At 40.6% G+C, this 19,535-nt stretch overlaps 1 protein-coding gene across 3 annotated transcripts in view; it reads left to right on the top strand.

Moving 5' to 3' along the window:
• The window catches only part of JAZF1 (JAZF zinc finger 1), a 322,431-nt gene that overhangs the window by 175,543 nt on the left and 127,353 nt on the right, over nt 1-19,535 (top strand). For all 3 annotated transcript variants that reach the window (XM_070467832.1, XM_070467838.1, XM_070467827.1), the window contains exon 2: nt 2,505-2,577. In XM_070467832.1, the coding sequence (XP_070323933.1) occupies nt 2,505-2,577 (73 nt within the window). The remainder of the gene's footprint in view (nt 1-2,504; nt 2,578-19,535) is intronic.

Raw genomic sequence — 19,535 nt, 5'->3', positions numbered from 1 at the left:
AGTAAGTCGTTAGGTTTTCATCACTTGGGTATTTTAAAATACATTTTCATATTTGCATTCTCTTAGTCTTCAGTCTGCTTGAAATCTGTGACTGTGCTGGGATGATGTGAGACAAAAAAGTCATCTCTTAGTGGTTTCTTGTGTACCATGAAAAATTCTCAAGTATTCCTAGCCCACAGGCCATTTACTGAGGTGGACTTTACCTCTGGGCAGTGACAGCCAGTGTTCAAGGTTGCCATTTTCATTGGTACCATAAGCCAGAGAAATATCTGGGAGAACTGGGTACTGTAGCCACTGCAGTTTGTGTCACATTTCTTGTTGTAGCAACTTATGCAAAAAAAAAGTCTTATCAGTGTGGCACATAAAGGATGTTCTTGGTATAGTCAGTCATCATCTCCAGTGGCTAGAGTTACTCTTCTCCAGGTCATTCTGCTAAATGACGTCCTGTCTTTGGGAGAAGGACATCGTCAGCCTGCTGTGAACACCCTATATCCTTGTCACTCTAACCCTCCTGTGGAGAGTTTTCAGCATTAGGCAGTTCCTTTTCTGTCAGGGAGGGAGAAATAATGAAGGCAGCTATTATACTTTTACTGAATGTGGAAGGCTCCCTGGTGTAATTAAATCCATAAAATGGTGAGTCATGATCACCACGCACCAGTGAGCCAGGAAGCGGGTGAAGGAGCTGATGTTTATTCTTGACTGGCCCCTGATGCTTTTCCTCCAGTGGCATGCATGCAGACTTCTACTGACTGTGGGTACCAGGTACCTAATTTCGTTTTAAGAACGTGAAGATTTCATGGATGTCCTGCAGATTGCCTAGGGAGACATTAACCTGAGAAAGATGGCTCAGGCCTGGTGGACATCTGTCCGGAGGTTCTACTTCCTTGTTGGTTACGGAGTCTGCATTCCAGGAAAACAGGAGAATCCTGCCTGAGGTGCTTGCAGATAGTGTTGTTGTTGTTGTTGTTATGCAGAGGTATTTGGAAGCTTCTGGATGTCCTTTTTTTTCACCACTCATAATTTGAGGCTATGTGAGCATACATCTAGCCTAGGGTTTTAGAAGATGGTGGAATAAGCTCGTAAGACAGTATTTCTGTAGGCCCAGTGATGTGGGGACAGCCTCAGTTGCATATGTCATCATTGTAGGAGGCAGAGGAAATGCTGAATTACTGATCTGTTCTCACTTGCACTGCCAAAAACCTCGAGACCCGACTTGATGGAGCCATTCAGAGAACCTTTGTCTCTTGTTTCGGAATTTGGCTTTCATGGACTTGCCGTGGCAGAGACCCAGGAAGCAGGATTTCTGAATAGTGTGTCTCTGAAATTTCTTGGCATAGGAAAAACAATAAAGTGAACATGAGATTCTTAACTTTAACACCAAGAATAAAATTGCCACTACTGTCTGGTTTTAGTCTGGGAGTGGAAAGCATTTGTAAATTGATTTTTATGCTGTCATTTTTGCCACCCTTGCTCTATGCCACTGTGTCTGCATCCTCTACCCCCATCACCTGTTACCACACTTTGAAGTTAGCATGTGTATCTTACAGCCACCACGTGCAGTAAACACTTTCTGTACAAAGGTGCTGGAAATGGCATCTGTCATTACATCAAAGAAGGTGTTATTGCTGAATGCAGCTGGAAGAGTTCTAATAATGAGATGGTTTTAAGTGAGGTTGTAATGAAAAGAAATCTGTGTGAAATGTCTGAACGTTTTTCTAAGAAAACAAAAATGTGTTCAGTTTCTTTATAGTTTTACTATAGAAACACTGTTTTTGTGTATATTTAGCTCAATCAGTTCTTTACATGAGAAACCTGAGAATATATTTATAGTTGTAAAAGTGCATTTTTATGTTGTGTTGGAGAAACATCGTTAGAGAAGGTTGCTATGGTTTTGAATTCTGTCTCTTCAAGGAGGAAAAAAACCCTCTGATGAATGTGATGTTTGTGGATTCTGAACCAGCATGAAAATTTCTGATCAAGAGTCTAGAAAAGTTATAATAAACTCATTATACAATTAAGAAGGAGAAGCGTTGTCCTCTAGAATGTGAACCCAAACCTAGAAAAGTGTTCAGGGAATATGAACAATACTCAGTAGATTTTCAAATTGATGGAGCTCTCCAACGGCAACTAATTTGTTCCAGCATTGAAGTGAGCATAATTAACAGAGACTTTCTTTCTTAGGCCGATTAACCGCCAAAAACCATGCCAACATTGTAACTGTAAGCAGTGAAAACCAATATTTATGAGGGGGATTGTGCAGGAGTTTGTGTGACAGATGGACATTTTATCACTGTTGATGTTTGGAATTCTCTTGAAAAGTAATGCAATATCTTGTTATTTATGAATGAATGAACAAATGATTATGTTTTGCTGACTGAGGTTTCTTTAAAAAGTAGTCTACTAAATTAATCTTTTTCTTCATTTAGCCTCTGTTATGTTAGGTTAGGTAGCCTCATATATTCTGATGCGAAAGCTGAAAAATCGTAATTGTGTTTTTATTTCAGATACAGATCCACGTGTTTTAGAAAAACAAGAATTACAGCAGCCAACCTATGTTGCCCTCAGTTACATTAATAGGTAAGCCATTTTCAGAATTTATAGCAACCTCGTATCTGCCACGTTTATTTTTCAAAGGTATCTTTTTAACAGGGTAGGAAAAATGTTTTCAGTCTTCAAATATTTACAGGAGATTATTTAAAATCAACCTTTATATGGAATTTTCTTGTTTCTCTGTTGGGGAGAGGCAGGTTGTAGTTCTCTGTTCATGTGGCGGAAAACATGAGTGATTTATAAGCTCATTCTGGAAGTATTTTGTATGCAGAGTTAGAGTATGCTCTTTTGACTTCATAGGGCAGTTTGGGAGATTAATGGATTTATGTGAGTGAAACTTTAAAACCTGGGGTAAAGAGGTGCTGTATGAATTCAGAACATTGTTGGAATATCAGAAGATATTGGGATATAACAAATTGAAATAGCTTAATATCAAAGTTACATAGTAGCAACTCCTTTTAGGAAAAACATTTTCAACTGACTCCTCTGTGTCCAGTCACATGAGTTTTTACTGAAACTGAACATGTGAGCACGACCTCGGAGAACTATTAGAACTTGATATATCGGGTCTAAAAGAGGACTTGGTGTTTCAGCCAACTCAAATAATTAAGGAGACGGGAATTTTTGAAGGGAACCTGAAATCAACTTATGTTAAGACAACAACCCACCCCCCACCCCCCGCCCAACCTCCCAAGAGAAAAAGGCAAAGTAAACCAAGCATTGAAGTGAATTTTTAAGGAGAATGAAAAAATCTCTGCCCATAATTCAGTGCTTGAATCTCTATTGACTGTCCCGTTTTTATATAAGGCAGAGTGTTTCTGGTTTCTTGGTGCCAAATCATTGGTTCAGGATCTGAGGCAGAAAGCTGGGAATGAATTATCTGTACTGCTTCATTTTAATGCCTTTTTAGTAAATTAATTACTTAACCATTGTCTGGAGAGGGCTTTGAATTGGAGTCGCTGTGCTCACTTTAAAGTTCTCTGATGAAGCATGCTTTCTAAAGAATTCATTAATGTAAACATCTATTTGCATGTCCTCTTGGGGTTTCCTACTTATCAGTCTGTTCTGAAACTGAGATAAAATAGCTACAGTTTCTCAGTACCCATAACTTTGGGGATGTTTTAAGCGGAACACCTTCAAAGTCACATTAGATACAAATATATAAAGATGTATGTGCTTTTCTGGTTTTCTCACAAACCTGTGTTTCCTGAGGTTAGCATGTGTTTTGAAAAGACTTTAGTTTCTAAATTCTAAAGTGTACATTAGAATTATGTGACTGGAATGTATGTAAAATAGCCTAGTAATATTGAGGAACAGGATAAATAGTCTTATAAGTTAGTAAGTTAATTATGGTATTGAACAGCATTTTTTTAATAGCATGGCTATTGTGTTTTGGGTAAAATATGTTTATGTATGTACAAAGGGGTGTGCTATAAGCCTTATTCTAATGAGAGTCTATGAGATTTTCACATTCATTCTTCCTGTTTGTATCATCGACCAGGTTGGCAGCACGGATCTGCTGATCACACAGGTGTTATACTCACTAAAGGAATAAATAATCTGCTGGGTGTGATTTCAGTGAAGGTGAAGAACAGGAACAAGGGCCTCAGACAAAAAATCCACCAGAGAATTTGAATTGAGTATGATAGTTTAGCATTAACTGTACAGTAGAATGTACTTAAATCTGAGAGAGCCACGATGTAATCAGTGGGTGTGAACTTTCTGAGATGAGTCTTCTGGGAGAAAATGAGTCATTTTAAAAAAAAAACCCTTTATACATACATGCAATGTAATATTACTCATCCATTAAGTAGAATAAAATAATATCATTTGCAGCAACATGGATGGACCTAAAGAGTGTCATACTGAGTGAAGTAAGTCAGAGGAGAAATACTGTATGAGATCCCTTATATGTGGAATCTAGAAAGAAATGATACAAATGAACTCATAAGACAGACTCACAGACTTAGAAATTGAACTTGCAGTTTTGGGGGTGGGGGCATGGAGAATGATAGGTTTGGGCTGGGCATATACACACTGCTGTGTTTAAAATGCATAATCAGCAGGTACCTGCTGTGTAGCACATGGAACTCTGCTCAGTGTTACGTAGCAGCCTGGATGAGAGGGGAGTTTGGGGGAGTGTGGCTGAGTCACTTCCCTGTTCATCTGAAACTGTCATGGTATTGTTAATCAGCTGGACCCCAGTTTTGCTGTTGTTCAGTTGCTCAGTCATGTCCGACTCTTTGTGACCCCATGGACTGCAGCACCCCAGGTTTCCCTGTCCCTCGCCATCTCCCAGAGCTTGCTCAAACTCATGTCCATTGAGTCTGTGATGCCATCCAACCATCTCATCCTCTGTTGTCTCCTTCTCCTCACACCTTCAATCTTTCCCAGCATCAGGGTCTTTTCTAATGAGTTGGCTCTTCGCATCAGGTGGCCAAAGTATTGGCTCTTCAGCTTCGTCATTAGTCCTTCCAATGAATATTCAGGGTTGATTTGCTTTAGGACTGACTGGTTGGATCTCCTTGCAGTCCAAGGAACTCTCAAGAACCTTTCCCAACACCACAGTTCAAAAGCACTGTATCTCAATACAAAATAAAGTTTTTTAAAAACCTCAACCATTAAATAACCTTTTGTAATTATAGCCATATGGAGACATTGTAGAAAATTAGAAAATGTAAGCAAACAAAAAAATTTATTTAAATATCACATTCCCACCACTCAACTAATCACTAGTGGTTACACCTTAGAACACATTTTTCAGCTTTTTATTTTTTTTATTTTTTTTTCTTACCCATGGCTGATTCAGGTCAATGTATCAGCTTGCTTTTTTTTTATTTTTTTATTTTTACGGATTTATCTCTTTACTGTCTTAGCTTTCAAAGGAAACATTGCAGTTATTATTTTAATACAGTATCATATCATCACATGCCAAATATGTTATTTCAGCTTGCTTTTTAAAAATACTACATAATAGCATCTATACTTCAATAAAAATAAATGCATAAATAAACATATAATTTTTAACCAAAAGCTGTACTCAGTCTTTTACAGTCTGCTCAGTTTTGTCACTGATCTCTACTTTTTCAGTACATTTGCATCTAGTCTAATAGCCAGATCATATGCAGGTTTCCCCAGATGATCTAAACAAGTCCATTACTGTAGTTTATCTGACCCAGTGTCCAATCCAGCACATCACATTGCACTTGGATGTTTTGTCCCCACAAGTTTCTTTTAATCTGGTACAGTGACTTTTTGAAGAGATGTGCCACCTTCAGGGTTTCCTTTAGATTGTCTCCATGAGGCCATTTGGCAGGTTCCTCTATCTCCTTTATTTGCTATAAGCTGAAAGATCTGGAGAGGATCTGTTGAACTGGACATATCGTTGTATTTAGAAATGTGATGCAATGGAGAATTCGCCATATCATGTCCTTGCTGGCAGAGAAGCAGACGTTATGTAAGGGACTGAGACATTTACTCATGATCTTTAAGTCAAGAGAAGACTGTGTTTGGAAGGTTGCCCAGGTTAGTAACAACCCTTCTCACTGGGGATTCCTTTGTGGACAGTGCCACATACATAACATAGGACTGAATACATGGTAGACACTCTAGATATTAGTTTCTAGGTGATAAATGAAAACCTGGTAGGTGAGCAAAGGACAGCTGCAAGAAGGAAACCAAGCCTCACCTTGGGGCAAAAATATGCTGAAAGCACCCTTAAGGGGACTGGATACTCTAAAATTCCTAGAGGAGAACATAGGCAGAACACTCCGTGACATGAATTGCACGAATATTTTTTTAGATCCATCTCTTTGAGTAATGGAAATAAAAACAAAAATAAAGACTGAGACCTAATTAAACTTAAAAGCTTTTGCACAGCAAAGGAGACCATAAACAAAATGAAAAGACAATGGATGGAATGGGAGAATATATTTGCCAATGATGTGACCGACAAGGGATTAATTTCCAAAATATACAAACAGCTCATACAGCTTAATATCAAAAAGCCAAACAACACAATCAGAAAATGGGCAGAAGATCTGAATAAACATCTCTCCAAAGAAGACATACAGATGGTCTATAGGCACATGAAAAGATGCTCAGTATTGCTAATTATTAGAGAGATGCAAATCAAAACTACAGTGAGGTATCACCCCACACCAGTCAGAATGGCCATCATCAAAATGTCTATAAATAGTAAGTGTTGGAGAGGGTGTGGAGAAATGGGAACCCTCCTACACTGTTGGTGGTAATGTAAATTGGTGTACCCACTGTGGAGAACTGTATAGAGGTTCCCTAAAAACCAAAAATAGAGGTGCCCCATGATCCAGCAGTCCCACTCCTGGACATATATTTGGGGAAAACTAATTTAAAAAGATAAATGAACCCCAGTGTTCATAGCACCACTGTTTACAATAGCCAAGACATGGAAGCTATCTAAATGTTCCTCAATTGTTACTCATAATATTAGCCATAAAAAATAATGCTTTGTAGCAATATAGATTAATCTAGAGATTATCATATGAAGTGAAGTAAGTCAGACAAGGACAAATATCATATGATATTGCTTATATGTGAAAATCTTTGTACAGTGAACCTTCACACAATATTGAAAAGCAATTATCCTCCAATTAAAATTTTTTTAAATGGTGCAAATCAACTTATTTATGAAAAAGGCCCACAGACATAGAAAACAAACTTAAGATTACCAAAGGGAAAATTGAGGGAAGGGGGACAGGGATAAATTAGGAGTTTGAGATTAACAGTATTATATATATAATAATATATGTTATATATAAAATAAACAAGGACCTACTGTATAGCACAGGAAACTATTTAATATCTTATAATAACCTATAATGGTAAAGAATCTAAAAAAGTGTATATATGTCTCATATGTATGTATAACTGAATCACTATACAATTGAAACTAACACAACTTTGTAAGTCAAAAATCAACTATATTCCAATTTTTAAAATATTGAACTTGGGGAGAAGTCTTAAGGGCTTTCGATACAAAAGGGAAACATACTGAAATTCACATGAAGTCAGGAGAGATTCAAGACAATAATAAGGGTTAGGTAATATAAAAGCACATCAGCTTAATGGCAATATACTGAATAGTGCAGAATATGGAACAAATGAGGTTTTTTCCGCTTTACCTCAGGGGGAAGTAAAATCTTAATTTTGCTATGCAGTGAAGACAGAAAAAGAATTAATGTTTTTCTGCTCATTTATCTATTTATGCAACTCTAATGTTCTTTGGGGCACATCAAAATTGAGTTGACACTTTCTTTGGCAATAACATTGACTGAAATTGCAGAGTTAGGGTTCCTAAAATGGAGCTAGCTTTTTGGATTAAAAAGAACTGAGTAGAAAATTGGAGAGCCTTTGTTTATACCTATTTTAAATTGCTTTACTCATTTGAACATAATGTGTTGAACAAAACTTTAATCTTTTAAAAGCTGGTCTGTTATAACACCTGAGGATATTTTAAAATAAAAATAGTTTAATGAGAGAGGAAAATCTCATGAATTAGGGTTGTAAGAGCAGTGCTGTCGGAGGGTGGGGGGAAGATGGTTATGAGTTTTAAAGACAGGAAGTTTTATTAATTTTGTGACGTGAGGAACAATGACAAGTTCATGTTACAGGAAATCTTAATTGCTTAGTCTGTATAAGATTTATACCCTTGGGGAAAAAAAGGGCAAGAAGAAAAGCTAGATTTTGGATGTGAGACAGTATAGAAGAAATAATACTAGAAAGTGCAAACATAACTTTTCATGCCTTTTTTGCCTTGAGCTCTATGCTAAGTGTTTTTCACACTGCTTGTTTCATTTAATCTTCACAATGACCACATGAAGGTACTGTATGATCTTCATTTTACAGGTTCACCAGTTGAGACTCAGATGTTAAGTAACTTGTCGTAGGTCCCCAGGTGCTAGGAAATGGAGTATTGGGTTCAGACCTGCAGTTAAGCTCCAGAACCTGTGTTACTAATGGTTCTACAAACGTCCATGTTGAAATATCAGAGAGGAAGGTACTAGCTTAGAAAACTAAGAGGAGAATTTGGAACACTGACAATGAAAAAAAAATCAGGTAGGACAGCTGAGCAGAGGGAATGCAGCAAGACATAAAGATAAGAGTAATTCTGTGCTATAGACAATAGGTGGGTAGCAGCCTAATCAAATTAAAACAGTAGGAGACAGAAGAAGCCAAAAAAATGCTGTGAGAGTTAACTAGGGACTCCTAAGGGATGTGTTGTTACCAAGAAACTGGCTCGAGTGTGCCGGGCACATGCTGCCCTAGCAGGCTGCAGCTGGAGTGGGAAAGGATGCCTTCGCATCTTAGATTGGGAGAGCAGAAAGGGCAGAGCTCCGTGAGGGCACAGGAAACTGTCCCCTACCTGCTCACCAGTAGGCACGTGATGTGCGCCTCAGGGTGAAGTCAGGTATCTCCTTCCAAAGGTTGATGAGGAGCCCTGGGCTGCATCTGGGTGTTTCCTTCAGGTTGTGGTGACAAGATAGCTTATTAACAACTTGTGACTTCCCAGAAATGGGTAACTGGGATGACTTAAAGACATAATAACAAACAAGCCCATGGCTGCTAATTACACTATTTTCTCCCCAAAAAGTTTTATTAAAATAATTGAAGTCTCCAAATAAACTTAATTGTTAAAATGTGTGTATCATTTTGGTGTAAACTATAAAGGAATGCTATGCCTAGGCACAAATGGGTACCTTCTTGCACTTGATGCTTGTCATTTACTACCTAATAGAAACGTAATATTCTCTCGTTCCTAAACTACAGCTCTACTTGAATTCTCTTTGTTAAGACTCCATGCGCCATTTAGCACAGTAGTAGTTAGGTTTGACCTCCTCTAAAAATTAATTTTTGTTTAGCTTAGTGTTTGCTATTAAACAGCAAATTCTAAAATAGGGTTCCTAGAGCAGTAATTCCAATGGGTGTTAGCCAGCTCCTCCCTCCCCCCTCCTCCCCCCTCCCTCACAGACAAGGCTCATTTATTCACAAAAGGGTTCTGTCAATTCACCTGGGGAAATCCTGAGTTAAACAACATAGATTTCTTTACCACAGGTTTTAATCAGATCCTTTTCTACGTTGAGCCTCATTTTAAGTCTCCAGGAGGGATGGTGTAATTTTCATATGTACCTGATCCCAGAGCACTTTTTCTTGAAGCATCTGATGGGACTAGTTCTGCTGTGTGGGGATTCCTAGAGTTCAGTCACTTCCACCTACATCAGCAGCTTCCCCAAGGAATCGGGAAGCCTTTGGTTCAGAACAGCCTGCTGTTCTTTTTCTGATTCAAAATGCAGGACATTGCCACTTCCCTTGTGTTCAACTGGGGAAAAGGAGGACAAAATCCTGCACCTCTGTGCCAGGTCCATCAACTTCTAGTTTGTGCCCATTTGAATAGTGATCTATTTGCTTCTCTCAGTCTTCCTAGACATCTAGGTGGCTTCTATTAAAAATGGAGATTTTTTTTGTTTGAAAACAATCCCTGTTTCTCCCCACCCCCATCTCCAATGTCATTCTCCTCTCTGTCTTAGAAATAGAGCAATGAAGTGGTGAAGAATGTGTGAGCAAGAATGAGACAGATTAGGTTTAAATGCTGTCTCTGCCTTGCATGAGCTGTGTAAACAGGTTGGCAAGTCTCAGCCTCTGCATCCTTAACTCGAATAATACTGTCCTAACTGTGAGTGTGAAATCAGCATGGACAAAGCACATATAGCAGGGCCTGGGACATAGGAAGTGTTGTGTAAGTAATAGGTCTTTTTATTATTCTTTATATTCTGCCCATGCTGAGTCTCCCTTTTTCCTACCATCAGTAATTAGAGGAACAACTGCAGGGGAAGCGTTGTTTTGGAGCAGGGCCAGCACAGTCCCCACCAGGAAACACGCTCCACAAGGGCAGGGATGCCTCTGTCTCCCGCAGCTGTGTCCCCAGCTCCCAGAGCATAGTAGACTCTCAGTAAACGTTTATTAAATGAATGAGTATGAATTTGTATAAAGAACATTAGAGTGAATAAATCATTGATTCTAGGGACACTTCTATGAGACACCAGGAAGCTCTACTTCCCATATGCATTGAGAAGGCTATGTGATAAAAATGGAGTGGAGGATGACTTTTACTCAGCATCCATATGGAGTACAGCGTAAAGTATGCTCAACGTTGGCCATCACTAGTTCTTCCACCGTGAACAACTGGACTGATGGATGAGATGATGGTTTTTAGACTCAATAGGACAACATCGAGGACAATAGGCAGGACGATAGGCAGTATAAAGTTGATTGCTGAGTGAAAAGAAACTTAGAGGTGATCCCCATGGTCATCTGGCTCACTGCAGGGCAGCTTCCTTACTGCAGTTGAGTGACCTAGAACCCAAAGAGTGAGAACAGAGTTGGGGCAACTTGAGCGGCTGCAGCCTGTAGCGCAGGGGCCTGGAGATGAGGTATCAGTGCAGAAAGGGGCCGCAAAAGTCTGCATGAGGGTCCTTCGTGAGTCCACGGCCGAGGGTGGATATGTTCAGGGTAAGACTGTGTCTTACCAAAGGACAGCAGCTCCAGGAGTGAGAATGGAACATCCACACCAGAGGTCAAGCAGTCCTGTGGACATTGCATTCTAGCCCAGCCAGCATGGAAACAGCAACCTGTTAACCCCCTGGTCTTTTAACTGAGGCATCAGAAAGACTCACATTAGAAATAAGGACTTTGTCCTAGAGTATGACCAGCCCTGGAGACACCCTAACTGCTCCTAAAATCAAGACTTCATAAGCTCTTCAGAGGAGACAGTTTGGAGGTAAGTCCTGAAAAGTTAAAAGAACACTTTGGGCTTTCCATGGCTCTGTTAAAGCATACATGTAGGCCTGTACAAATTCAGCATGATCAGCCTGAAACTGAGGTACCTGCTAGAATAAAAATCAATAGTCATCATAGAAATTAAGCAGATACAAAATGTCTAATACACAATAAAAAATTACTAGACATGAAAAACATAGGAAAATCTTACCCTTAGACAAGGAAAAAAAAAAAAAACAAAAAAGCAGTCAAGAGACACCCTCGCTGAGATGGCTCAGATGTTGGATTTAGGAAACAAAGGCATAAAAGCAGTCATTATAAATGTGTTCAAGAACGTAAAGGAAAAATATACTAAATAAGAGGTTGTTTTGAGTGAAAACAAAATTAGTCTGGATGCTTTTTTTTTTTTTTTTAAGAAATTCTCCTAGCAGATTCTGAACTGCTTAATGAAAGCTTTCTTCCTCTTCTCACTTTCATTCCCACTCCAAAACCTCACCTAATTCCCCCAAACCCTCACTCTTGCTGTTGCAGTTGGACTCGTTTCTGCCAGATTATAGTCAGTCATAACCTCATAAAAAATGTTGTAATTGGCCAAGTGTGTACTGCCCTTCTATTTATTCTATACAAACAAGCCTGAAACATTTGACTTTTTTTAATCTTTCTGAAAGCAGTGGTTTTGTGTGTGTGTGTGTGTGTGTGTGTGTGTGTGTGTGTGTGAGAAACCACCTGTTTGTGGTCTTCTGAGAGCAATCATATTTATTACAGTACAAGACATGCTTTCCCATTTCCCTCCTTTGTCCACCAGATCTGAGGTTCTGCTGCATGCCCCGGCACCAGACTGAAGTTTGTGGCCTAATGCATGCTGTAAACATGTTGCATGCTGTCAGATCGCAAACACCAGACACTGTGCTACCATTTTCTTAGCCTAGGTTTTTATGAATATCAGCTGAAACAAAGCCATGATGGCTGCCTGCCAAATTTCCCTTGTAATATCTCTAACCTGATATGCCTTGCTCACTGTGTTTTTGCAAGAAGCGTGTACTCTCAGGAGGCATTAGGAAGCTGGAAAGAGCCCTTATGTGACATTCTGGCTTGCTCCAACAGAATTAGCTTGTGCTACTGGCATAAAACACATGGCAGGAGAAGTGAGTCTTGGCAGAACTGGGTGATATGATTGTCTTCTTAGGTACCAGGCCTCCTGTGTAACTTGCTTATCATCTGCAGTTAAGGCAATCAGTATTTTAAAACAGACTGCTTATACAACTCAAATCATACCAGGGCATTTTTTAGTCTTTCTTACGTCTACCTGTCAGTATTCGCGACTGTTCTTTCTGTGCATCTTTTAAGTCCATTTCAAAGCAGCATTACATTTTTTTCAAAATCTTCAGACTTACAGATTGAAAGAGAGTGAATGATAATTGAAACCATCTAGAAATAGTCTTAGATTTCCTCTTTTTCCCCCGTTTGTAGAAGTTCATTTCCTGGACTTTTTCCTAAGCAAGATATTTTCAGTATCTCCAACTGTGATATTTCCCTGGGGATCAGGGTCTCTAGTGCCCCTGCTTCTTTGTGGCCTCTTCCTGGTACCACGTTTACCTGGAGACCTCTAGAATCTCAGCCCTTCCTTTCTTATTTACCTTCATATTTGGGCTGGTTGCTGGATATCAGCTTTGAATTTATCAGTTTAGTTGAATTCCCTCCTTCCAGGGACCTTGCCCACTCATTATCTCCAGTCTCAGCCTTGCTACCCAGGCTCGCTGCTGAGAATCACTAACGTGCCTTGCAGCACGATGTGTCCTACCACAGACACAACCTTTCTAACCTCAGCTGGACCCTCAAGACAGTCCTGTAATGCTTTCAGCCCAAGTTAAAACCTTGCTAAACTTACCATCATCTTGGTAAACGTGGCATTATCATCCCAGTGGACATGAATTTGAGCAAATTTTGGGAGATAGTGAAGGACAGGGAAGCCTGGCATACTGCAGTACGTGGGGTTGCAAAGAGTCGGATGATGGAGTGACTGATCAACTAAACTTAACTACAGTCAGTTTCGAGTGTTTCCCATGGTACCAGCGTTCCTAAAGGGATTCCCCGTTCCCTCCCTAGCAGACGAAGTTCCTGTGCTGAGAAGATGGAGACCATTTCTGCGTCCTGTCTCAACTTCTCTTTTTCATCTCCACATTCATCTGGATTTTCCATCCATGTTCTGTTCATTCTTACTCTCCCTTGTGCAAAGCGGGCACCGCAGCCTATACTCCACATCTGTCTCTCATCTCTGTGGCCTCAAACCCCTTAATGTCTGGCTTCCTTTAGTCACACTTCATGTATTCTAAGGTCTGGTCTATCCTAAGCGTTCCCTGTCCATTTCTGTTTTCTTTTCATGGATAATACGGCATCTTCCCTGAGACTTTCCCGTTTGGCCTACCGAGTTCGATGCCCTTGTTCACTTTCTGTTTCTGAAACCCTTTCCTCCTTGTGCCCATTAACTTGTTCTGTCCTGGTTCTTCTCCTGCCTCTTTGCCACACAGACAGATTTCTCCCTAAGTTGCGACCCTTGTACTTTGCTTTTCCATTGATATTCACTCCATTCCTACAGTTTAGCGCTCACCTCTGTGGAAAGGACTTCTGACCCCCTAATCCTAGGTCTCCTCCACTTCTCATTTCTGCCTGCCCATTGGTACGTGAGTGTTTAGTGCAGGTTCAACTCATCTAGTGCTGGACGTATCGTTTCACAGCTCCCTCCCTAAACGGCTTCTCTCTTGGGGGTTAGTAGTGGTGTTTCATGATACCTGTTCATTCACTGGTGGCTCAAATGGTAAAGAATCTGCCCACAATGCGCAAGACCTGGGTTTGATCCCCTGGAGAAGGGAATGGCAACCCACTCCAGTGCTGGAGTATTCTGTGAACAGGGGAGCCTGGCAAGCTACAGTCCATGGGGTCGCAAAGAATCAGACATGACTGAGCACCTAACACACACATACACACACCCCTAGGAAGCTTAGAGTTCATTATTTTCCACCCATCGGTTTCCCTCACTCCCATTTCCAAATAACCAGGCACCAGATCTGTGCCATCTGCATCCTCATGACCTTTTTGAACAGTTCCCCTGTTACTGTCCTTATGTGAAACTTTTAACTCCCTGTTTTGGATTATCCTAAGAACTCACTATTCTCCCTGCCTCCGCCTTGAGAACCAGTGGTCATCAGAAGATGGGTCAGAAATATCAGTCATCAGCATCAGGTACAGAAACCCTCCATGCTTCGTTCTCAGCTTGCTGCATTCTGCTCTTTTCTCCACTATTTCCTGGCTGTGACAGTTGTCCTCTTCAAGGTTGACTTTTAATGATACCTATTTTATGAAGGTTCTCCACACTCCAGAAGGAATTGCTGAAATCTTTAAGGTCCATTTCCAAAATCATAGCATCGACATACTTTGCCGTAACATTGACTCATGTTTAAATTTGTGTACAAATGTATTTAAGATCAATAGCTTCTCTTTTCTCTCCCCAACTCCCCACCAGTCCTCCTACTCCAAAGTAACTAATGTTAATGTCATAGAGGGTATCCATCACATTTGTACTGAGGTGCAGACATGTATGCAGGGATTTGGTTGTCAGTAACATTTGTTTTTATAAATCACAGAAGCTCGGGGACTTCCCTGGTGGTCCTGAGACTCCATGCTCCCAATGCAGAGGCCCCAGGTTTGATCCCTAGTCAGGGAACTAGATCCCACATGCTGCAACGAAGACCCAGTGCAGCCAAATAAAATAATAAATATTTTTTAAAGTGACAGCATGAAATAAATAAATTATATATGTTTCCCCCGTCTCTCTTTGATTTTCCATTTAACGTATATCTGGGTCAAAGTTAGAGATAGCTCCAACTTATTCTTTTAATACCTCCATAAAATTCTAAGATAGAGATATGTAACAGTTCAACTCTTCCACTACTGATTGGTGGACATTCAGCTAGTTTCTAGATTTGTTTGCATGTGTTTGTGTTTTTGCCACTAACAACAGGGCTTCCATGTGGATTGATCCCTGTTTGTTCTACATGCCAAGAATTCTTTGCTTGTATTTCTTCATCAGTAGAACCTAAGTTGGATTGTCTCTCTCTGCTGCCAGTGGCTTCCTGTCACATATGGAGTAAAAATGAAACTCCTCACTGTGGCTCCAAGGCCTCTATGATGGAGTACTCCCCTCCTCAGCCTCGCCCCTTACCAGCACGGCTCCTGCTCCGTGAGATCGTCCTGCTCCCAGCTCTTGTCCCCTTGACCCCTCCGCTAGAACACACTCCTCCCTTCAGAACTTCACACAGTCCTTACCCGGCCCCGCCCTGCAGGTGGCCGTCAGATGTCACCTGCCCAGCAGGCCTTCGCTGACCACCCGCTGAAATAGCCCCTTGTCCATCTCTGTGCCTTACTCTGCTCTCTTGTTCTTCGTTTCGCTTGCCACCACCTCAAATCACAGTTCAGTGAATTGCTTTGTGGTTGGTTCCTGCCTCCCCCTGGAGAATGGGAGCTCCCTGGAGCCAGGGACTTTGTCTTGGGTCATCACTTTGTCCTCAGCTTCTGGAATAGGACCTGTTACATCACAGGTGGTCAGTGAATGTGTCCTGAATAAATGTGTGTCTAACAGTCATAGCTTTAATGTGTGTATCTTACATTGTCCTCCCAGTATGTGTTTTATTCATCTGTTTCTTGCCTCTTCACATCTGACTGCATGGCATGTACTTTGCCTGTGGTATGAGATGAGATCAAGGGACTGTTGTGCATGGCGGCGAATTTTTAACATAAGGGATGACCTTGGAGACGCCCCTCCACCCGCTGCCATACACATTTACAAAATGACTCAAGGCACTACACCGCTCTTATTTCATTTGGAAATTCAGATCACTGGCAGTAATCTACTTGATTTATCATTTTCCCCGTATGTGCAGCACCTCGGAGTTAATTAAGAAAGCCATGAATCTTCCCTCCGTTGCTCTTGCGCACTCCCCTTTGCTGAATGCTCTCATATTGCTGAGACTGTTGATTTGGGACTCAAGTTGAAACATTACTTAATTTTCTCACATTGAGGTTCATTATGCTGAGCCTAAAGACTAGTCTTGCCTTTGAAGGCCCCTTCACTGGCAAGCTTTAAAATAGCTTCATGTTCCCAGTTTCTAAATAACTTGTTCTCATTTCCGCTACCGTGGCCAAGACCTTGCCTGCTGGCTGACTGTAGTGCAGCTGGGTCAGCCCCACGGCCCCAGAAAGACCTCGCCGTTCTCACAGAGTAGACACCCAGCTCTGGTCCGTGCAGAGGTTGTTTCCAGCAATAGCAATGCAGACTTCGAGACGAGAGCCATACAGCCGGGCCCCTAAACACCAACAAGGACCATTCATCCTGAATAAGGGAACACAGACAAATCATGAGAGAGCATCAGCCTTATGTCCTTAAAAGACCAAAGTAAGTTTATTGAAATTATTGCATTAAGGAAGAATGAAATGTGTAACACAGGAAATTACTTCCCTTGGCTCATCATTTTCAGCGTATTTTAGCTTCTCATAGTTGGGCAACTGTTATTGTGTTCAGGGCACAGAGCAGTGCACTTTCCTCTGACGTTTGTAATCTCACAGTGACCTTGCCTCACAGTTCTATTCTCCCTTTTACCCCTAAGAAAATGAATTCCCAGGGAGGCTGTGGGACTTTTTAGTGCCTTGGACTCCTCTAGTGAGCTGGCAAAGCTGATGGACTATTTCCCAAGTTGTGTTTTTAAGTTCATAAGCTAAAATACATAATATTGCAAAGAAAGCCAATTATGTTCAAATGCAGTTGTCAAAATATTAAAATTATGAATTTGCGATATGGTAACATGTGCATCTTAAGGCCTTAAATAAGAAAACTTGCCTCTTGAGAAATCTGTATGCAGGTTAGGAAGCAACAGTTAGAACTGGACATGGAACAACAGACTGGTTCCAAATAGGAAAAGGAGTACGTCAAGGCTGTATATTGTCACCCTGCTTATTTAACTTATATGCAGAGTACATCATAAGAAACACTGGGATGGATGAAGCACAAGCTGAAATCAAGATTGCCATAAGAAATATCAATAACCTCAGATATGCAGATGACACCACCTTTATGGCAAAAAGTGAAGAAGAACTAAAGAACCTGTTGATGAAGGTGAAAGAGGACAGCGAAAAAGCTGGCTTAAAGCTCAACATTCAGAAAACAAAGATCATGGCACTTGGTCCCATCAATTCATGGCAAATATATGGAGAAACAGGGGCAGACTTTATTTTGGGGGGCTCCAAAATCACTGCAGATGGTGACTGCAGCCATGAAATAAAAAGACGCTTACTCCTTGGAAGGAAAGTTATGACCAACCTAGACAGCATATTAAAAAACAGACACATAACTTTGCCAACAAAGATCCGTCTAGTCAAGGCTATGGTTTTTCCATTAGTCATGTATGGATGTGAGAGTTGGACTAGAAAGAAAGCTGAGCACCAAAGAATTGATGCTTTTGAACTGTGGTATTGGAGAAGACTCTTGAGAGTCCCTTAGACTGCAAGGAGATCCATCCAGGCCATCCTAAAGGAAATCAGTCCTAAATATTCATTGGAAGAACTGATGCTGAAGCTGAAACTCCAATACTTTGGCTACCTGATGTGAAAAACTGACTCACTGGAAAAGACCCTGATGCTGGGAAAGATTGAAGGCAGGAGGAGAAGGGGACGACAGAGGATGAGATGGTTGGATCGCATCACCGACTCAATGGACATGAGTTTGAGTAAACTCCGGGAGTTGGTGATGGACAGGGAGGCCTGGTATGCTGCAGTCCATGGGGTCGCAAAGAGTTGGACCCAACTGAGCGACTGAACTCACTGACTGACTGAAGAGAGCTTAGGCACTGGGTGACAAATTCACATAATTTCAACTTAGTGATGAGTATAAACTGCATTTTGAGATGTGTTACAATTATACTGTGATATAAAAATATCTTGGACTTCTTTGGATATAAAATCATAGATTCTGCAGAGATACTATGATTAGTCACTTCTGTTCATAATGGAAAGAAATGCTGTGTTTCAGTTAAGTTAGTAAAACATACTCTCTTTATCCAAGATCTCCTAAGGTCTATCCATGGCTCCTTTAGGTCCACCAACCCCAGGTTAAGAACATCTCAGGTCGTTGTCACTGTTACTAAGTAGCTTTTAGAGGCAAGCTTACACCCAAAATGATGCACTTCCAAAGTCTGCTTTTTCTTGTACATCATGGTGCCCACCCCAATACTATTACCTTGCTTTTCTGAAGAATTTCATGTATTTTACTCATCTTACTGCCCTGTGGGGTAAGTCATGGCACAAACAATAAAAATTAAAATGTATGTAATAGAACTTTTTTTTACAAGAAACTTTCACAAGTAATTCAAAGTAGTCTCATTTCTTCTGGAATCATACATTTACTCCATTGAGCCATGATTCTATTATAAAAATTGCTCTGACCTCATTTTTTTAAAGGGTCAGAGAAATTCAAGGACTTGCCCACATTCACACAGCTAGTACATGACAGGCTCAGGGTTTGACCTCCCAGATCTTTTTGTCCTGTAGTCTTATCATTCTTCATGATTACCTGGATACCATAATAAAAAGATAGACAGTTTCTCTGTCTGACATGGAATCCAGGCAGTTCCAGGATAAGGTCCATGTCTCCTTATCTCCAACTGTTTTGTCTTGCTTCACACACATTGCATCTAAAAACTTAATGCTCAAACAACAACTACAAAATAGCTTACAGCTCAGAATTTACTCACATAGAGTTCTTCAATTGGACATGCAAACCATGTGCAGTTATCAGACTTGAATAATTGAAACGCTAGCTTGTATTTTATGTCATTGTCTCCAGTTGCTGGTAAAATCCCAGACCACTAGCAAGGAGGATTTTTCATTCTACCCTAAGCAGGTGGTAATTTAATCTCTGGTCATTGCAGTCCTGTTTGTTCTGACCCAGGGACTCTTCTCCCTTGCTGGATGCCAGTTAGTACCTTTATCTTAACAGTCAGTTCACTCTGCACCATTCCATTGCTCAGGCTGTAAACGTGATGTCCGACAAGAAGAATGATTTTCAGAGAAGCCTTCCCTGAGCTTCCACCTTTCCATGATCACCGAAATTTCCCTGCACATTA

The sequence above is a fragment of the Odocoileus virginianus genome, chromosome 1 (genome assembly GCF_023699985.2).
Source record: "Odocoileus virginianus isolate 20LAN1187 ecotype Illinois chromosome 1, Ovbor_1.2, whole genome shotgun sequence".
NCBI classification, from domain to species: Eukaryota; Metazoa; Chordata; class Mammalia; order Artiodactyla; family Cervidae; genus Odocoileus; species Odocoileus virginianus.
This window is presented reverse-complemented; position numbering and strand designations above follow the sequence as displayed.